Source organism: Oncorhynchus mykiss, chromosome 32, assembly GCF_013265735.2.
Source record: "Oncorhynchus mykiss isolate Arlee chromosome 32, USDA_OmykA_1.1, whole genome shotgun sequence".
NCBI classification, from domain to species: Eukaryota; Metazoa; Chordata; class Actinopteri; order Salmoniformes; family Salmonidae; genus Oncorhynchus; species Oncorhynchus mykiss.
In genome coordinates, this window is record NC_050572.1 from 27,240,939 (window position 1) to 27,261,846 (window position 20,908).

The 20,908-nt window shown below is 36.5% G+C and overlaps 1 protein-coding gene across 2 annotated transcripts in view; it reads left to right on the forward strand.

Annotated features, from left to right (window-relative positions):
* Positions 1 to 20,908, forward strand: part of LOC110488195 (collagen alpha-1(XXII) chain) — a 73,010-nt gene that overhangs the window by 37,502 nt on the left and 14,600 nt on the right. For both annotated transcript variants that reach the window (XM_036970931.1, XM_036970932.1), the window contains 15 exons: positions 318 to 371; positions 938 to 991; positions 1,115 to 1,168; positions 1,290 to 1,343; positions 1,650 to 1,703; positions 3,471 to 3,515; positions 3,633 to 3,695; positions 3,824 to 3,877; positions 4,244 to 4,285; positions 4,562 to 4,594; positions 5,070 to 5,123; positions 5,470 to 5,523; positions 6,286 to 6,339; positions 6,425 to 6,478; positions 6,624 to 6,677. In XM_036970931.1, the coding sequence (XP_036826826.1) occupies positions 318 to 371; positions 938 to 991; positions 1,115 to 1,168; positions 1,290 to 1,343; positions 1,650 to 1,703; positions 3,471 to 3,515; positions 3,633 to 3,695; positions 3,824 to 3,877; positions 4,244 to 4,285; positions 4,562 to 4,594; positions 5,070 to 5,123; positions 5,470 to 5,523; positions 6,286 to 6,339; positions 6,425 to 6,478; positions 6,624 to 6,677 (777 nt within the window). The remainder of the gene's footprint in view (positions 1 to 317; positions 372 to 937; positions 992 to 1,114; positions 1,169 to 1,289; positions 1,344 to 1,649; positions 1,704 to 3,470; positions 3,516 to 3,632; positions 3,696 to 3,823; positions 3,878 to 4,243; positions 4,286 to 4,561; positions 4,595 to 5,069; positions 5,124 to 5,469; positions 5,524 to 6,285; positions 6,340 to 6,424; positions 6,479 to 6,623; positions 6,678 to 20,908) is intronic.

Here is a 20,908-nt window from a genome sequence, read left to right on the forward strand (position 1 = left end):
CACAGCCATCATTAGTCAACTGTTTCCCTGACAAGCCTCAAATAACTGTCCACCCCCCATCCTTTACATATATCAGTCACGGCACTAAGGCCGTCTCAGGTTAACCATGACGCTGTAGCTTAAACAGTCCTGCAGAGGGCAGTATATCACAGTCCAGAGAATGAGAGAGAGTTGAATACAGGAGTAGCTAGAGCAACAAAGGTTTTAAAGGGTTGATTGTACTAAGTGAATAAACATGTTTTCCTGCACAGGTTTATTTTCTCCCATTGTGACATGTTTTGATGTATGAGGGTTGATTTTGCGTCTATCTTTTTCAGGGCAAGAAAGGTGAAAGTGGATTACCTGGTGTCGATGGGCTACCCGGACCTCCTGTAAGAAACCTATTTCATGTCTATGTGCTATATAGTGCAGGTGCTCTTTATTGTGTCCTACAGTATCAGACCATTTACAGATGTATTTCATGACAAAACAATCTGCTGGAACATGAAGGCTGTGTGTAACAGCATGACTCGCTGCTTCATAAGATCTGTGTCAGTATGTGTCAGTTATCAGCACAGCTGTTATATCAGGCTCTGGCTCATTGAAAAACATTTTCTTCTTGATGTTAACTACTCAACAGGGACCACATACCTGACATTACTGATCTCTCAACACTAGCTTCACTAAACACTTCCACTGGAGGGAAAATATGCTCTGCCACTTCGGGAACTCATTCACATGACATCAATTCATTTAGATTCCATATCGCTCTTAAAAGCAATAATTAGCGCCTGAGGGCCTGGAATTTTTCCTGACTGTGTGACTAGCCAACCAGGAATAACTCTTGATATTTCCACAGCTTGGAGCTATGACTGAATATCAGGCCAACCTAGAATGTCTTCCCTGTTGGACTGAGGTTGATGACAGTCTTTATTGATGATGCCATCTCTCGTTACAGGGTCCCCAGGGGCCTCCTGGAGGGCAAGGAAACCCTGGACAAACTGGACCTCCTGTGAGTTCTGTGCACCAACATTGAAGGCTGTACAGTGCAGATGTACTGTCATCTGTCATTCCAAAAGCTCATAGAGGAAATGAAATAATAGGAAGCTAAAATGTATATATATCCTTTGCTTAGGGTCTACCTGGTGAGATTGGATTTTCAGGGAAACTAGGAGAGCCTGGCAAAGCTGTAAGTTTACTGTATTTTTTTTCACATTTACATTTTACATGTTGACATGTTATATGATTCACTGATGTACCATTGAGTTGTCAAAGTACTCATATCCCTATATAATATTTATTGTTGAAAGGGTTTACCTGGAAACGATGGGCTGGACGGAGTTCCAGGAAATGACGGAGACAAGGTCAGTGTAGTAGTAATAGTGATTCATGTTTCCTAACCAACTGAATGTTTCAGGTTTTTATTCCTTACTAACAGTAAGGAAACATCTAATAATATGTAGCATTCCAAAGGCATGGAGGACAGTGTGCCAGCGTGTTATCCCTACTGGCACGTTTATGTTCTCAGATTGTTGTCACATGGTAATGCCATGACCAACCTTCTTTCACAACCTATTTGCAATGTTGTGACAACGTAATGTTTTAGTTGGGATAATATCTGATACAATACCATAAATGTATAAAGCTGTGTTTTTCATTACTCTCCATAGGGGCCTAGAGGAGAGTCTGGATTGGATGGCTTCCCTGGTAAACCTGGTCCTAAGGTACAGTGATACTACTCTTTGTCTTTGTCCAAAATGGTAACCTTTTTCCTAAATAGTGCACTTCATGGAGCTCTGGTCAAAAGTAGTGAACTGCATAGGAATTACAGTAGGGCGCCATTTTAGATACAACCTATGTCTGGACACCCTGGCCATATCAATGGCTCGTCATAAAAGTGATGCATGCAGCAGGCTAAAGTTTATATGGAGTCTACAAAGGTGACTTTTAAAGTATCCATTTCACTTGAGCTGGAGGGATTGTTAAATAGGAAAAGAGGTAGCAAAACTAAATTAATGGCATTGTGTTTCAACTCAGGGAGTTGGATAGAAACCTCCTGAGATATACCTGTGCATCAGTGGAGGTTCCTCAGAGGAGGACCATCTTCCTCAGTGAATTCAAAAAAAAAAAATGGTAAAACATTAAAAAGTTATCCTTTTTAGGTAAAACTATACTAAATATAATCACGTCTCCACATAATTGATAAAAACACACTGTTTTTCAATGAATGTCTACAGTAGCCTCAACAGCACTCTGTAGGGTAGCACCATGGTGTAGCCAGAGGACAGCTAGCTTCCCTCCTCCTCTGTGTACATTGACTTCAATACAAAACCTCAGAGGCTCATGTTTCTCATCCCCTTCCATAGACTTACACAATAATTATGACAACTTCCAGAGGATGTCTTCTAACCTATCAGAGCTCTTGCAGCATGAACTGACATGTTGTCCACCCAATCAAATTATCAGAGAATGAATCAAGTATTGAAAGCATAAACTACAGCTAGCTAGCACGGTAGTGCAAAACATGTGGTGAGTAGTTGACTCAAAGATAGAGAAAGACAATAGTTGAACAGTTTTGAACAAATTCATTTCTTCTAAAATGAAGGAGAAGCAAGAGAGAAATATATATACTATAGTGTATGCCATACTATAGCTCAAATGGAGCTTGCTAGTTTAGCCTACTGAAACACCCTGCTCAAAAAAACACCCTGCTCAAATAGAGGGATGCTATATTAGCTAGCTGGCTATGACTATCCAACAGAACACTGGAACTATTCCAAGTCAAGCAAAGCTTTTGGTTTTACAAGTGTATTGCCACCTGTGTAACTGCTTACTGACTACACTGTAACGTTACTGCATGATTGTAGCGGGTTTACCTGCGCGTTAGTTCTATTAGCTATGCTGACTATGAAGTTACTTTAGCTATGGTGACAACGATGTAGGCTGTGTGTAGAGGTTTGGCTTGGAACGGGGATAAACATACTTGCATTTGTCCAATAGAACCTCTCGTTTGCAACTGTTGGATAGCTAGATATATCCGCTAGATGCAGGCAAGAGTGTGCAAGTGTCACTGTGTCACCTCAATTTTGTCTCTCGACTTGTGTTCACATATGTCGTAAACTTTCATTCATAGGCTAGGTTGCAGCAACCTCATGATGGGTATAGGGAAAATTCGAGTATCACGTAGAAGCCTAAACCTATTGCTGTTACATTGAACTGGGTGAACGGAATATGAATGACAGTCATCCAATATGCTGTAATGTAAATAAGGCCATGCTGATTAAAAAAATCGTCCAACCTCATCGGCACTGACTGCCACTGCTGTGCATTTATAGACTTAACATTTTCTTATTGCATATGGCTCCTTACAGCTCCCCATTTGAATCCAAACGGCTGATTGCAAGGTGGTTAATAGACAGTGTTACAGAAATGTCAAGCATTGTCTGAGGAATCGTATGATCTCATGATGACAGAATGTGTCACTCCTATAGGGTGAAGAAGGAACACCTGGGCCAAGAGGACCTGGAGGAGAGAGTGTAAGTCAATAATACATGGCTATCACCTTAAATCATCATACTCAACCCACATGCTCTTAATCTTTCTCTCTGTGTGTGTGTGTGTGTGTGTGTGTGTGTGTGTGTTTTTTTATACAGGGACCAGTTGGTTTAACTGGACAACCAGGGGTCGTTGGACCAAGAGGGGAGAAAGGAGGACAGGTAAGTTTGATCTCATAGCCATCATTAAAGCCACATTCCTGAAATGTGTGCTTCAGCCCAACGGCAGCCCACATCTAAATCTCCTTGTGTACAACGGTCTTGTTATGTCTTGTGTTTTCTTTTTTTAGGGTGACAGGGGACAAGATGGCTCTTTCGGGCCAAAGGGTGACAAAGGTGACAAGGTAAGACCGAGATATGAGACGATAGATCTGCAAAGACTCTCATGTAAACAGCTAGCTACTGTGGGTCACAACATCCTTTAAATGCCGTACGATCTCTTACCTTTACTGTTACTAGAACGTGTTATTGACAGTCAGTAACAGTGAAAAAGATTCTTGCTACACTGTGTTTTGTTTGAAGAGGGATTGGATAAGCATGCTTATTAGCATAAAAGCTATGTTAGCTGCATGAAAGATAATTCCTGCTTGTACCAGAGGGTGTATTAGTCACAGACTTCCTCTCCACTTTGTCTCACTAACTACCACCAGGGGACTAGTGTGTTGTAATGAGCTAATTAACATTCCCACACTGTGTGTGTGTTGCCTCAGGGTGACACAGGACCCAAGGGAACTCCAGGAATACCAGGAAATGTGAGTAAAGTCAAGGGAGCAATGGAGCAAAATACCATATTAAGACACTGTAATAAACCTCATTGAAGGACACGATGTATTGGAGTAAATTCGAACTGTGAAAATTGACATGTCTTTTATCCGAATAATATTTGTGTCATGCATATATTATTTGTTTTATTTTTATGATCCATGTACAACTAAGCAAACAAAAAAACATATTGGAAAAGTGCATTGCAATCTGAGGATGCTTGTTGGATAACTTGTCTCTCTCTCTTTGTTGTGTTTTTCTCTCAGGTGGCCAATGTTATCCCTGAGCCTGGTGAGCCTGTAAGTACTGTAGAAACCAACAAGATCTCACTGTCTTACTTCAACTTACTCAGTATTCAACTTTTGTCCAGGGGCGGTTAAACCAGAAAATAAAACATTTAAACCAGTGTCTAACACTGGGATTGGATCAGCGATCGTTAGGGGCTGGAGCGCGCGATTTAAGGCCGCTAGCCTACTAGATGTAATAGGCTCTCACGTAGCCCCCAGTGGACTGTATTGAAGGCATTTCCTGACATCCTGGGGACCTGGAAAAACGTTGAATACTGAAGTCGATCTGGTGTGACCTGGCTGGTAGACACTGCTCTGTGTGAGAAATGTTCTTCGGGTCTAATGCATGTATAGGCATTTTTTACGTGGTGTTTAGTTGATACAAAATAACAGTGTGTGGCCAGTCCTAGAAACTACACAACATGTTTTACTATACAGCTAGATTTCCCAACTTGGACATGCGTTCATCCTTTTTCTTTCTCCATAGGGAAATCCTGGAGCGAGAGGAGAAAAGGGAGAGCAGGGGAATCCAGGAGAGATTGTGAGTTATTCAGAATAAAATTTGCCTTTTACCAAAGGAGTAACATAAGGCTGCATTTTGGGAAAATCAGCAATGCTCCAAACTCTCCACTAGATGGTAGAAGAGATGTGAATCGATTCAAGTGCCCCCTTTATTTGGTAGAGTCAAATGGACATCAACCATGCTGCACTTACAGTGCTCTCTATATGTGTACTAACATAGTGACAGCACTCCACCACTAGGGTGGGCACTGTGTGTTTGGTTTTTAAAGGAATCATCTGGCATTGCGAAAGAGCAAAATACGGTATCATTTGTTTGATGTTGAACATAATTCTGGGGATGTTACTAACCCGTTTGTTGTCTGAAGGGTCAACGAGGACTGCCTGGTGAACCAGGCTTTAAAGGACTGGCTGGAGCACAGGTAAGGAGTTTAATCAATCAGTCAGTCAGTCAATCAAATGTTATTTATAATTGGACACTCACCTATTCACAACCCATGTAGTAACAATAACATAAGTTGGGCACTATAAAATCCATTTAATTTTTGCCTAATTCTGTTTTGTTAGAAAAACAACAAAAATTGATTTTTTAAGTCCACTACAATGCTTAAACCACACCAGGAGACAATTTGTTAGGTCTGGGAAACATTGGAGCCTAGTTACCCTTTATTTCAAGTGGGTACCTAGCAAGAGGCTCTTGTTTAGCGGTGGTTTTGCACAAGTGACGGTCGACTTTTCAAAACAAATAACCTGAATTGATGAAATAATCATGATATCTTTCTGCCAGGTAAGCATAGGATACTTTGTAGTTAACATTTCATTGAGAAGACGGTTTTCCCTAGCCTCCTCGGTAACGGCTAGAGCGTCTTCACAAAGTTGCAGGAAATACGAATCACGGATGCATTCTATTCATGTCTTATGATAAACTCGGACAAATGAAATACTTTTCAATACATTTAGTTCATTCCCTGCTAAGCTCAATAATAAAACACATATTGTTGAATTCCGTTTTAATGTCTGGATTCCGTGCACCGTATATTGTATAGGACTCTACATAAGGTGTCATCCATTGGAAAATAGAAAATCAAACTTCGACATAATTTGACATACTATAGTGAATGATTTCAGCGTCCTTCATATCCTTAAATGACTGGCAAGTTTGTTTGTTCTCCCCTTCAATTCAGGGCCCTAAAGGAGACATCGGCCCTAAAGGAGAGACTGGGAGACAAGGAGACCCTGTAAGTTTTGGGTCCTTAAGGCTGTGTATTTGATAATACTTCTACATATGAATGAGTTGTGAATGAAGCCTTGTTTCTCTTCCAGGGTCCTCCAGGATTGCAGGGTACGCAGGGCACCCGTGGATTGCCTGGCAATGTGGTAGGTTCATTTTGTGGAGATGACAATCCAAAAATATTGTAAACACATGGAATTTGTTTGTTGGTGTCCGAGGACATCCCTAATGCTTTAAACTAACCTTTAACCTAACGTGTGCCTTGAACTGCTCTCTCTGTCCATGACACAGGGCATCCCTGGAACCCTTGGACCACCTGGAATAGCTGGACAGAGAGGAGAGAGGGTCAGTAATCTCATCACTGCTATATGCATCAAAACACATGTGATCTCAAATGTGTTGCAATAGGGACATCATATTGTAACTCATGTGTTCTAGGGACATCATATTGTAACTCATGTGTTCTAGGAATATCATATTGTAACTCGTATCTCATGTGTTCTAGGGACATCATATTGTAACTCATGTGTTCTAGGGACATCATATTGTAACTCATGTGTTCTAGGAATATCATATTGTAACTCGTATCTCATGTGTTCTAGGGACATCATATTGTAACTCGTATCTCATGTGTTCTAGGAATATCATATTGTAACTCATGTGTTCTAGGAATATCATATTGTAACTCGTAACTCCTGTGTTCTAGGAACATCATATTGTAACTCATGTGTTCTAGGAACATCATATTGTAACTCGTGTTCTAGGAGCATCATATTGTAACTCATGTGTTCTAGGAACAACATATTGTAACTCGTAACTCATGTGTTCTGTGGACATCATATTGTAACTCATGTGTTCTAGGAATATCATATTGTAACTCATATCGCATGTGTTCTAGGGACATCATATTGTAACTCATGTGTTCTAGGAGCATCATATTGTAACTCATGTGTTCTAGGAACATCATATTGTAACTCATGTGTTCTAGGAGCATCATATTGTAACTCATGTGTTCTAGGAACATCATATTGTAACTCATGTGTTCTAGGAGCATCATATTGTAACTCATGTGTTCTAGGAATATCATATTGTAACTCATATCGCATGTGTTCTAGGGACATCATATTGTAATTCATGTGTTCTAGGGACATCATATTGTAACTCATGTGTTCTAGGAACATCATATTGTAACTCATGTGTTATAGGAATATCATATTGTAACTCATATCGCATGTGTTCTAGGGACATCATATTGTAACTCGTAACTCATGTGTTCTGTGGACATCATATTGTAACTCATGTGTTCTAGAAATATCATATTGTAACTCATATCGCATGTGTTCTAGGAACATCATATTGTAACTTCATGTGTTCTAGGAACATCATATTGTAACTCATGTGTTCTAGGAACATCATATTGTAACTCATGTGTTCTAGGGACATCATATTGTAACTCATGTGTTCTAGGGACATCATATTGTAACTCGTAACTCATGTGTTCTGTGGACATCATATTTTAACTCAGGTGTTCTAGGGACATCATATTGTAACTCATGTGTTCTAGGAACATCATATTGTAACTCATGTGTTCTAGGAACATCATATTGTAACTTCATGTGTTCTAGGAACATCATATTGTAACTCATGTGTTCTAGGAACATCATATTGTAACTCATGTGTTCTAGGGACATCATATTGTTACTCATGTCTTCTAGGAACATCATATTGTAACTCATGTGTTCTAGGGACATCATATTGTAACTCATGTGTTCTAAGGACATCATATTGTAACTCATGTGTTCTAGGAATATCATAGTGTAACTCGTATCTCATGTGTTCTAAGGACATCATATTGTAACTCATGTGTTCTAGGAACATCATAATGTAACTCGTATCTCATGTGTTCTAGGGACATCATATTGTAACTCATGTGTTCTAGGAACAACATATTGTAACTTGTAAATCACGTGTTCTGTGGACATCATATTGTAACTCATGTGTTCTAGAAATATCATATTGTAACTCATATCGCATGTGTTCTAGGGACATCATATTGTAACTCATGTGTTCTAGGGACATCATATTGTAACTCATGTGTTCTAGGGTCATCATATTGTAACTCATGTGTTCTAGGGTCATCATATTGTAACTTAATGTGTTCTAAGGACATCATATTGTAACTCATGTGTTCTGTGGACATCATATTGTAACTTATGTGTTCTAGGAATATCATATTGTAACTCATATCGCATGTGTTCTAGGGACATCATAATGTAACTCATGTGTTCTAGGGACATCATATTGTTACTCATGTTTTCTAGGAACATCATATTGTAACATGTGTTCTAGGGACATCATATTGTAACTCATGTGTTCTAAGGACATCATATTGTAACTCATGTGTTCTAGGGACATCATAATGTAACTCATGTGTTCTAGGGACATCATATTGTAACGCATGTGTTCTAGAAATATCATATTGTAACTCATATCGCATGTGTTCTAGGGACATCATATTGTAACTCATGTGTTCTAGGGACATCATATTGTAACTCATGTGTTCTAGGGTCATCATATTGTAACTCATGTGTTCTAGGGTCATCATATTGTAACTTAATGTGTTCTAAGGACATCATATTGTAACTCATGTGTTCTGTGGACATCATATTATAACTCATGTGTTCTAGGAACATCATATTGTAACTTATGTGTTCTAGGAATATCATATTGTAACTCATATCGCATGTGTTCTAGGGACATCATAATGTAACTCATGTGTTCTAGGGACATCATATTGTTACTCATGTTTTCTAGGAACATCATATTGTAACATGTGTTCTAGGGACATCATATTGTAACTCATGTGTTCTAAGGACATCATATTGTAACTCATGTGTTCTAGGGACATCATAATGTAACTCATGTGTTCTAGGGACATCATATTGTAACGCATGTGTTCTAAGGACATCATATTGTAACTCATGTGTTCTAGGAATATCATATTGTAACTCATATCGCATGTGTTCTAGGGACATCATATTGTAACTCATGTGTTCTAGGGACATCATATTGTAACTCATGTGTTCTAGGAACATCATATTGTAACTCATGTGTTATAGGAATATCATATTGTAACTCATATCGCATGTGTTCTAGGGACATCATATTGTAACTCGTAACTCATGTGTTCTGTGGACATCATATTGTAACTCATGTGTTCTAGAAATATCATATTGTAACTCATATCGCATGTGTTCTAGGAACATCATATTGTAACTTCATGTGTTCTAGGAACATCATATTGTAACTCATGTGTTCTAGGAACATCATATTGTAACTCATGTGTTCTAGGGACATCATATTGTAACTCATGTGTTCTAGGGACATCATATTGTAACTCGTAACTCATGTGTTCTGTGGACATCATATTTTAACTCAGGTGTTCTAGGGACATCATATTGTAACTCATGTGTTCTAGGAACATCATATTGTAACTCATGTGTTCTAGGAACATCATATTGTAACTTCATGTGTTCTAGGAACATCATATTGTAACTCATGTGTTCTAGGAACATCATATTGTAACTCATGTGTTCTAGGGACATCATATTGTTACTCATGTCTTCTAGGAACATCATATTGTAACTCATGTGTTCTAGGGACATCATATTGTAACTCATGTGTTCTAAGGACATCATATTGTAACTCATGTGTTCTAGGAATATCATAGTGTAACTCGTATCTCATGTGTTCTAAGGACATCATATTGTAACTCATGTGTTCTAGGAACATCATAATGTAACTCGTATCTCATGTGTTCTAGGGACATCATATTGTAACTCATGTGTTCTAGGAACAACATATTGTAACTTGTAAATCACGTGTTCTGTGGACATCATATTGTAACTCATGTGTTCTAGAAATATCATATTGTAACTCATATCGCATGTGTTCTAGGGACATCATATTGTAACTCATGTGTTCTAGGGTCATCATATTGTAACTCATGTGTTCTAGGGTCATCATATTGTAACTTAATGTGTTCTAAGGACATCATATTGTAACTCATGTGTTCTGTGGACATCATATTATAACTCATGTGTTCTAGGAACATCATATTGTAACTTATGTGTTCTAGGAATATCATATTGTAACTCATATCGCATGTGTTCTAGGGACATCATAATGTAACTCATGTGTTCTATGGACATCATATTGTTACTCATGTTTTCTAGGAACATCATATTGTAACATGTGTTCTAGGGACATCATATTGTAACTCATGTGTTCTAAGGACATCATATTGTAACTCATGTGTTCTAGGGACATCATAATGTAACTCATGTGTTCTAGGGACATCATATTGTAACGCATGTGTTCTAAGGACATCATATTGTAACTCATGTGTTCTAGGAATATCATATTGTAACTCATATCGCATGTGTTCTAGGGACATCATATTGTAACTCATGTGTTCTAGGGACATCATATTGTAACTCATGTGTTCTAGGAACATCATATTGTAACTCATGTGTTATAGGAATATCATATTGTAACTCATATCGCATGTGTTCTAGGGACATCATATTGTAACTCGTAACTCATGTGTTCTGTGGACATCATATTGTAACTCATGTGTTCTAGAAATATCATATTGTAACTCATATCGCATGTGTTCTAGGAACATCATATTGTAACTTCATGTGTTCTAGGAACATCATATTGTAACTCATGTGTTCTAGGAACATTATATTGTAACTCATGTGTTCTAGGGACATCATATTGTAACTCATGTGTTCTAGGGACATCATATTGTAACTCGTAACTCATGTGTTCTGTGGACATCATATTTTAACTCAGGCGTTCTAGGGACATCATATTGTAACTCATGTGTTCTAGGAACATCATATTGTAACTCATGTGTTCTAGGAACATCATATTGTAACTTCATGTGTTCTAGGAACATCATATTGTAACTCATGTGTTCTAGGAACATCATATTGTAACTCATGTGTTCTAGGGACATCATATTGTTACTCATGTTTTCTAGGAACATCATATTGTAACATGTGTTCTAGGGACATCATATTGTAACTCATGTGTTCTAAGGACATCATATTGTAACTCATGTGTTCTAGGAATATCATAGTGTAACTCGTATCTCATGTGTTCTAAGGACATCATATTGTAACTCATGTGTTCTAAGGACATCATATTGTAACTCATGTGTTCTAAGGACATCATATTGTAACTCATGTGTTCTAGGAACATCATAATGTTACTCGTATCTCATCTGTTCTAGGTACATCATATTGTAACTCATGTGTTCTAGGGACATCATATTGTAACTCATGTGTTCTAGGGTCATCATATTGTAACTCATGTGTTCTAGGGTCATCATATTGTAACTTCATGTGTTCTAAGGACATCATATTGTAACTCATGTGTTCTGTGGACATCATATTATAACTCATGTGTTCTAGGAACATCATATTGTAACTTATGTGTTCTAGGAATATCATATTGTAACTCATATCGCATGTGTTCTAGGGACATCATAATGTAACTCATGTGTTCTAGGAACATCATATTGTAACTCATGTGTTCTAGGAGCATCATATTGTAACTCATGTGTTCTAGGAACATCATATTGTAACTCGTGTGTTCTAGGGACATCATAATGTAACTCATGTGTTCTAGGGACATCATATTGTAAGTCATGTGTTCTAGGGTCATCATATTGTAACTTCATGTGTTCTAAGGACATCATATTGTAACTCATGTGTTCTGTGGACATCATATTATAACTCATGTGTTCTAGGAACATCATATTGTAACTTATGTGTTCTAGGAATATCATATTGTAACTCATATCGCATGTGTTCTAGGGACATCATATTGTAACTCGTAACTCATGTGTTCTGTGGACATCATATTGTAACTCATGTGTTCTAGGAACATCATATTGTAACTCATGTGTTATAGGAATATCATATTGTAACTCATATCGCATGTGTTCTAGGGACATCATATTGTAACTCGTAACTCATGTGTTCTGTGGACATCATATTGTAACTCATGTGTTCTAGAAATATCATATTGTAACTCATATCGCATGTGTTCTAGGAACATCATATTGTAACTTCATGTGTTCTAGGAACATCATATTGTAACTCATGTGTTCTAGGAACATTATATTGTAACTCATGTGTTCTAGGGACATCATATTGTAACTCATGTGTTCTAGGGACATCATATTGTAACTCGTAACTCATGTGTTCTGTGGACATCATATTTTAACTCAGGCGTTCTAGGGACATCATATTGTAACTCATGTGTTCTAGGAACATCATATTGTAACTCATGTGTTCTAGGAACATCATATTGTAACTTCATGTGTTCTAGGAACATCATATTGTAACTCATGTGTTCTAGGAACATCATATTGTAACTCATGTGTTCTAGGGACATCATATTGTTACTCATGTTTTCTAGGAACATCATATTGTAACATGTGTTCTAGGGACATCATATTGTAACTCATGTGTTCTAAGGACATCATATTGTAACTCATGTGTTCTAGGAATATCATAGTGTAACTCGTATCTCATGTGTTCTAAGGACATCATATTGTAACTCATGTGTTCTAAGGACATCATATTGTAACTCATGTGTTCTAAGGACATCATATTGTAACTCATGTGTTCTAGGAACATCATAATGTTACTCGTATCTCATCTGTTCTAGGTACATCATATTGTAACTCATGTGTTCTAGGGACATCATATTGTAACTCATGTGTTCTAGGGTCATCATATTGTAACTCATGTGTTCTAGGGTCATCATATTGTAACTTCATGTGTTCTAAGGACATCATATTGTAACTCATGTGTTCTGTGGACATCATATTATAACTCATGTGTTCTAGGAACATCATATTGTAACTTATGTGTTCTAGGAATATCATATTGTAACTCATATCGCATGTGTTCTAGGGACATCATAATGTAACTCATGTGTTCTAGGAACATCATATTGTAACTCATGTGTTCTAGGAGCATCATATTGTAACTCATGTGTTCTAGGAACATCATATTGTAACTCATGTGTTCTAGGGACATCATAATGTAACTCATGTGTTCTAGGGACATCATATTGTAAGTCATGTGTTCTAGGGTCATCATATTGTAACTTCATGTGTTCTAAGGACATCATATTGTAACTCATGTGTTCTGTGGACATCATATTATAACTCATGTGTTCTAGGAACATCATATTGTAACTTATGTGTTCTAGGAATATCATATTGTAACTCATATCGCATGTGTTCTAGGGACATCATAATGTAACTCATGTGTTCTAGGAACATCATATTGTAACTCATGTGTTCTAGGAGCATCATATTGTAACTCATGTGTTCTAGGAACATCATATTGTAACTCATGTGTTCTAGGGACATCATAATGTAACTCATGTGTTCTAGGGACATCATATTGTAACGCATGTGTTCTAAGGACATCATATTGTAACTCATGTGTTCTAGGAATATCATATTGTAACTCATATCGCATGTGTTCTAGGGACATCATATTGTAACTCATGTGTTCTAGGGACATCATATTGTAACTCATGTGTTCTAGGAACATCATATTGTAACTCATGTGTTATAGGAATATCATATTGTAACTCATATCGCATGTGTTCTAGGGACATCATATTGTAACTCGTAACTCATGTGTTCTGTGAACATCATATTGTAACTCATGTGTTCTAGAAATATCATATTGTAACTCATATCGCATGTGTTCTAGGAACATCATATTGTAACTTCATGTGTTCTAGGAACATCATATTGTAACTCATGTGTTCTAGGAACATTATATTGTAACTCATGTGTTCTAGGGACATCATATTGTAACTCATGTGTTCTAGGGACATCATATTGTAACTCGTAACTCATGTGTTCTGTGGACATCATATTTTAACTCAGGCGTTCTAGGGACATCATATTGTAACTCATGTGTTCTAGGAACATCATATTGTAACTCATGTGTTCTAGGAACATCATATTGTAACTTCATGTGTTCTAGCAACATCATATTGTAACTCATGTGTTCTAGGAACATCATATTGTAACTCATGTGTTCTAGGGACATCATATTGTTACTCATGTTTTCTAGGAACATCATATTGTAACATGTGTTCTAGGGACATCATATTGTAACTCATGTGTTCTAAGGACATCATATTGTAACTCATGTGTTCTAGGAATATCATAGTGTAACTCGTATCTCATGTGTTCTAAGGACATCATATTGTAACTCATGTGTTCTAAGGACATCATATTGTAACTCATGTGTTCTAAGGACATCATATTGTAACTCATGTGTTCTAGGAACATCATAATGTTACTCGTATCTCATGTGTTCTAGGGACATCATATTGTAACTCATGTGTTCTAGGGACATCATATTGTAACTCATGTGTTCTAGGGTCATCATATTGTAACTCATGTGTTCTAGGGTCATCATATTGTAACTTCATGTGTTCTAAGGACATCATATTGTAACTCATGTGTTCTGTGGACATCATATTATAACTCATGTGTTCTAGGAACATCATATTGTAACTTATGTGTTCTAGGAATATCATATTGTAACTCATATCGCATGTGTTCTAGGGACATCATAATGTAACTCATGTGTTCTAGGAACATCATATTGTAACTCATGTGTTCTAGGAGCATCATATTGTAACTCATGTGTTCTAGGAACATCATATTGTAACTCATGTGTTCTAGGGACATCATAATGTAACTCATGTGTTCTAGGGACATCATATTGTAAGTCATGTGTTCTAGGGTCATCATATTGTAACTTCATGTGTTCTAAGGACATCATATTGTAACTCATGTGTTCTGTGGACATCATATTATAACTCATGTGTTCTAGGAACATCATATTGTAACTTATGTGTTCTAGGAATATCATATTGTAACTCATATCGCATGTGTTCTAGGGACATCATAATGTAACTCATGTGTTCTAGGAACATCATATTGTAACTCATGTGTTCTAGGAGCATCATATTGTAACTCATGTGTTCTAGGAACATCATATTGTAACTCATGTGTTCTAGGGACATCATAATGTAACTCATGTGTTCTAGGGACATCATATTGTAACGCATGTGTTCTAAGGACATCATATTGTAACTCATGTGTTCTAGGAATATCATATTGTAACTCATATCGCATGTGTTCTAGGGACATCATATTGTAACTCATGTGTTCTAGGGACATCATATTGTAACTCATGTGTTCTAGGAACATCATATTGTAACTCATGTGTTATAGGAATATCATATTGTAACTCATATCGCATGTGTTCTAGGGACATCATATTGTAACTCGTAACTCATGTGTTCTGTGAACATCATATTGTAACTCATGTGTTCTAGAAATATCATATTGTAACTCATATCGCATGTGTTCTAGGAACATCATATTGTAACTTCATGTGTTCTAGGAACATCATATTGTAACTCATGTGTTCTAGGAACATTATATTGTAACTCATGTGTTCTAGGGACATCATATTGTAACTCATGTGTTCTAGGGACATCATATTGTAACTCGTAACTCATGTGTTCTGTGGACATCATATTTTAACTCAGGCGTTCTAGGGACATCATATTGTAACTCATGTGTTCTAGGAACATCATATTGTAACTAGTGTGTTCTAGGAACATCATATTGTAACTTCATGTGTTCTAGGAACATCATATTGTAACTCATGTGTTCTAGGAACATCATATTGTAACTCATGTGTTCTAGGGACATCATATTGTTACTCATGTTTTCTAGGAACATCATATTGTAACATGTGTTCTAGGGACATCATATTGTAACTCATGTGTTCTAAGGACATCATATTGTAACTCATGTGTTCTAGGAATATCATAGTGTAACTCGTATCTCATGTGTTCTAAGGACATCATATTGTAACTCATGTGTTCTAAGGACATCATATTGTAACTCATGTGTTCTAAGGACATCATATTGTAACTCATGTGTTCTAGGAACATCATAATGTTACTCGTATCTCATGTGTTCTAGGGACATCATATTGTAACTCATGTGTTCTAGGGACATCATATTGTAACTCATGTGTTCTAGGGTCATCATATTGTAACTCATGTGTTCTAGGGTCATCATATTGTAACTTCATGTGTTCTAAGGACATCATATTGTAACTCATGTGTTCTGTGGACATCATATTATAACTCATGTGTTCTAGGAACATCATATTGTAACTTATGTGTTCTAGGAATATCATATTGTAACTCATATCGCATGTGTTCTAGGGACATCATAATGTAACTCATGTGTTCTAGGAACATCATATTGTAACTCATGTGTTCTAGGAGCATCATATTGTAACTCATGTGTTCTAGGAACATCATATTGTAACTCATGTGTTCTAGGGACATCATAATGTAACTCATGTGTTCTAGGGACATCATATTGTAACTCATGTGTTCTAAGGACATCATATTGTAACTCATGTGTTCTAGGAATATCATATTGTAACTCATATCGCATGTGTTCTAGGGACATCATATTGTAACTCATGTGTTCTAGGGACATCATATTGTAACTCATGTGTTCTAGGAACATCATATTGTAACTCATGTGTTATAGGAATATCATATTGAAACTCATATCGCATGTGTTCTAGGGACATCATATTGTAACTCGTAACTCATGTGTTCTGTGGACATCATATTGTAACTCATGTGTTCTAGGAACATCATATTGTAACTCATGTGTTCTAGAAATATCATATTGTAACTCATATCGCATGTGTTCTAGGAACATCATATTGTAACTTCATGTGTTCTAGGAACATCATATTGTAACTCATGTGTTCTAGGAACATCATATTGTAACTCATGTGTTCTAGGGACATCATAATGTAACTCATGTGTTCTAGGGACATCATATTGTAACGCATGTGTTCTAAGGACATCATATTGTAACTCATGTGTTCTAGGAATATCATATTGTAACTCATATCGCATGTGTTCTAGGGACATCATATTGTAACTCATGTGTTCTAGGGACATCATATTGTAACTCATGTGTTCTAGGAACATCATATTGTAACTCATGTGTTATAGGAATATCATATTGTAACTCATATCGCATGTGTTCTAGGGACATCATATTGTAACTCGTAACTCATGTGTTCTGTGGACATCATATTGTAACTCATGTGTTCTAGAAATATCATATTGTAACTCATATCGCATGTGTTCTAGGAACATCATATTGTAACTTCATGTGTTCTAGGAACATCATATTGTAACTCATGTGTTCTAGGAACATTATATTGTAACTCATGTGTTCTAGGGACATCATATTGTAACTCATGTGTTCTAGGGACATCATATTGTAACTCGTAACTCATGTGTTCTGTGGACATCATATTTTAACTCAGGCGTTCTAGGGACATCATATTGTAACTCATGTGTTCTAGGAACATCATATTGTAACTCATGTGTTCTAGGAACATCATATTGTAACTTCATGTGTTCTAGGAACATCATATTGTAACTCATGTGTTCTAGGAACATCATATTGTAACTCATGTGTTCTAGGGACATCATATTGTTACTCATGTTTTCTAGGAACATCATATTGTAACATGTGTTCTAGGGACATCATATTGTAACTCATGTGTTCTAAGGACATCATATTGTAACTCATGTGTTCTAGGAATATCATAGTGTAACTCGTATCTCATGTGTTCTAAGGACATCATATTGTAACTCATGTGTTCTAAGGACATCATATTGTAACTCATGTGTTCTAAGGACATCATATTGTAACTCATGTGTTCTAGGAACATCATAATGTTACTCGTATCTCATGTGTTCTAGGGACATCATATTGTAACTCATGTGTTCTAGGGACATCATATTGTAACTCATGTGTTCTAGGGTCATCATATTGTAACTCATGTGTTCTAGGGTCATCATATTGTAACTTCATGTGTTCTAAGGACATCATATTGTAACTCATGTGTTCTGTGGACATCATATTATAACTCATGTGTTCTAGGAACATCATATTGTAACTTATGTGTTCTAGGAATATCATATTGTAACTCATATCGCATGTGTTCTAGGGACATCATAATGTAACTCATGTGTTCTAGGAACATCATATTGTAACTCATGTGTTCTAGGAGCATCATATTGTAACTCATGTGTTCTAGGGACATCATATTGTAACTCATGTGTTCTAAGGACATCATATTGTAACTCATGTGTTCTAGGAATATCATATTGTAACTCATATCGCATGTGTTCTAGGGACATCATATTGTAACTCATGTGTTCTAGGGACATCATATTGTAACTCATGTGTTCTAGGAACATCATATTGTAACTCATGTGTTATAGGAATATCATATTGAAACTCATATCGCATGTGTTCTAGGGACATCATATTGTAACTCGTAACTCATGTGTTCTGTGGACATCATATTGTAACTCATGTGTTCTAGGAACATCATATTGTAACTCATGTGTTCTAGAAATATCATATTGTAACTCATATCGCATGTGTTCTAGGAACATCATATTGTAACTTCATGTGTTCTAGGAACATCATATTGTAACTCATGTGTTCTAGGAACATTATATTGTAACTCATGTGTTCTAGGGACATCATATTGTAACTCATGTGTTCTAGGGACATCATATTGTAACTCGTAACTCATGTGTTCTGTGGACATCATATTTTAACTCAGGCGTTCTAGGGACATCATATTGTAACTCATGTGTTCTAGGAACATCATATTGTAACTCATGTGTTCTAGGAACATCATATTGTAACTTCATGTGTTCTAGGAACATCATATTGTAACTCATGTGTTCTAGGAACATCATATTGTAACTCATGTGTTCTAAGGACATCATATTGTAACTCATGTGTTCTAAGGACATCATATTGTAACTGATGTGTTCTAAGGACATCATATTGTAACTCATGTGTTCTAGGAACATCATAATGTAACTCGTATCTCATGTGTTCTAGGGACATCATATTGTAACTCATGTGTTCTAGAAATATCATATTGTAACTCATATCGCATGTGTTCTAGGGACATCATATTGTAACTCATGTGTTCTAGGGACATCATATTGTAACTCATGTGTTCTAGGAACATCATATTGTAACTCATGTGTTTTTAGGAACATCATATTGTAACTTCATGTGTTCTAGGAACATCATATTGTAACTCATGTGTGCTAGGAACATCATATTGTAACTCATGTGTTCTAGGAATATCATAGTGTAACTCGTATCTCATGTGTTCTAAGGACATCATATTGTAACTCATGTGTTCTAGGAACATCATAATGTAACTCGTATCTCATGTGTTCTAGGGATATCATATTGTAACTCATGTGTTCTAGGAACAACATATTGTAACTTGTAACTCACGTGTTCTGTGGACATCATATTGTAACTCATGTGTTCTAGGGACATCATATTGTAACTCATGTGTTCTAGGGACATCATATTGTAACTCATGTGTTCTAGGGTCATCATATTGTAACTCATGTGTTCTAGGGTCATCATATTGTAACTTCATGTGTTCTAAGGACATCATATTGTAACTCATGTGTTCTGTGGACATCATATTATAACTCATGTGTTCTAGGAACATCATATTGTAACTTATGTGTTCTAGGAACATCATATTGTAACTCATGTGTTCTAGGAACATCATATTGTAACTCATGTGTTCTAGGGACATCATATTGTTACTCATGTTTTCTAGGAACATCATATTGTAACATGTGTTCTAGGGACATCATATTGTAACTCATGTGTTCTAAGGACATCATATTGTAACTCATGTGTTCTAGGAATATCATAGTGTAACTCGTATCTCATGTGTTCTAAGGACATCATATTGTAACTCATGTGTTCTAAGGACATCATATTGTAACTCATGTGTTCTAAGGACATCATATTGTAACTCATGTGTTCTAGGAACATCATAATGTTACTCGTATCTCATGTGTTCTAGGGACATCATATTGTAACTCATGTTTTCTAGGGACATCATATTGTAACTCATGTGTTCTAGGGTCATCATATTGTAACTTCATGTGTTCTAAGGACATCATATTGTAACTCATGTGTTCTGTGGACATCATATTATAACTCATGTGTTCTAGGAACATCATATTGTAACTTATGTGTTCTAGGAATATCATATTGTAACTCATATCGCATGTGTTCTAGGGACATCATAATGTAACTCATGTGTTCTAGGAACATCATATTGTAACTCATGTGTTCTAGGAGCATCATATTGTAACTCATGTGTTCTAGGAACATCATATTGTAACTCATGTGTTCTAGGGACATCATAATGTAACTCATGTGTTCTAGGGACATCATATTGTAACTCATGTGTTCTAAGGACATCATATTGTAACTCATGTGTTCTAGGAATATCATATTGTAACTCATATTGCATGTGTTCTAGGGA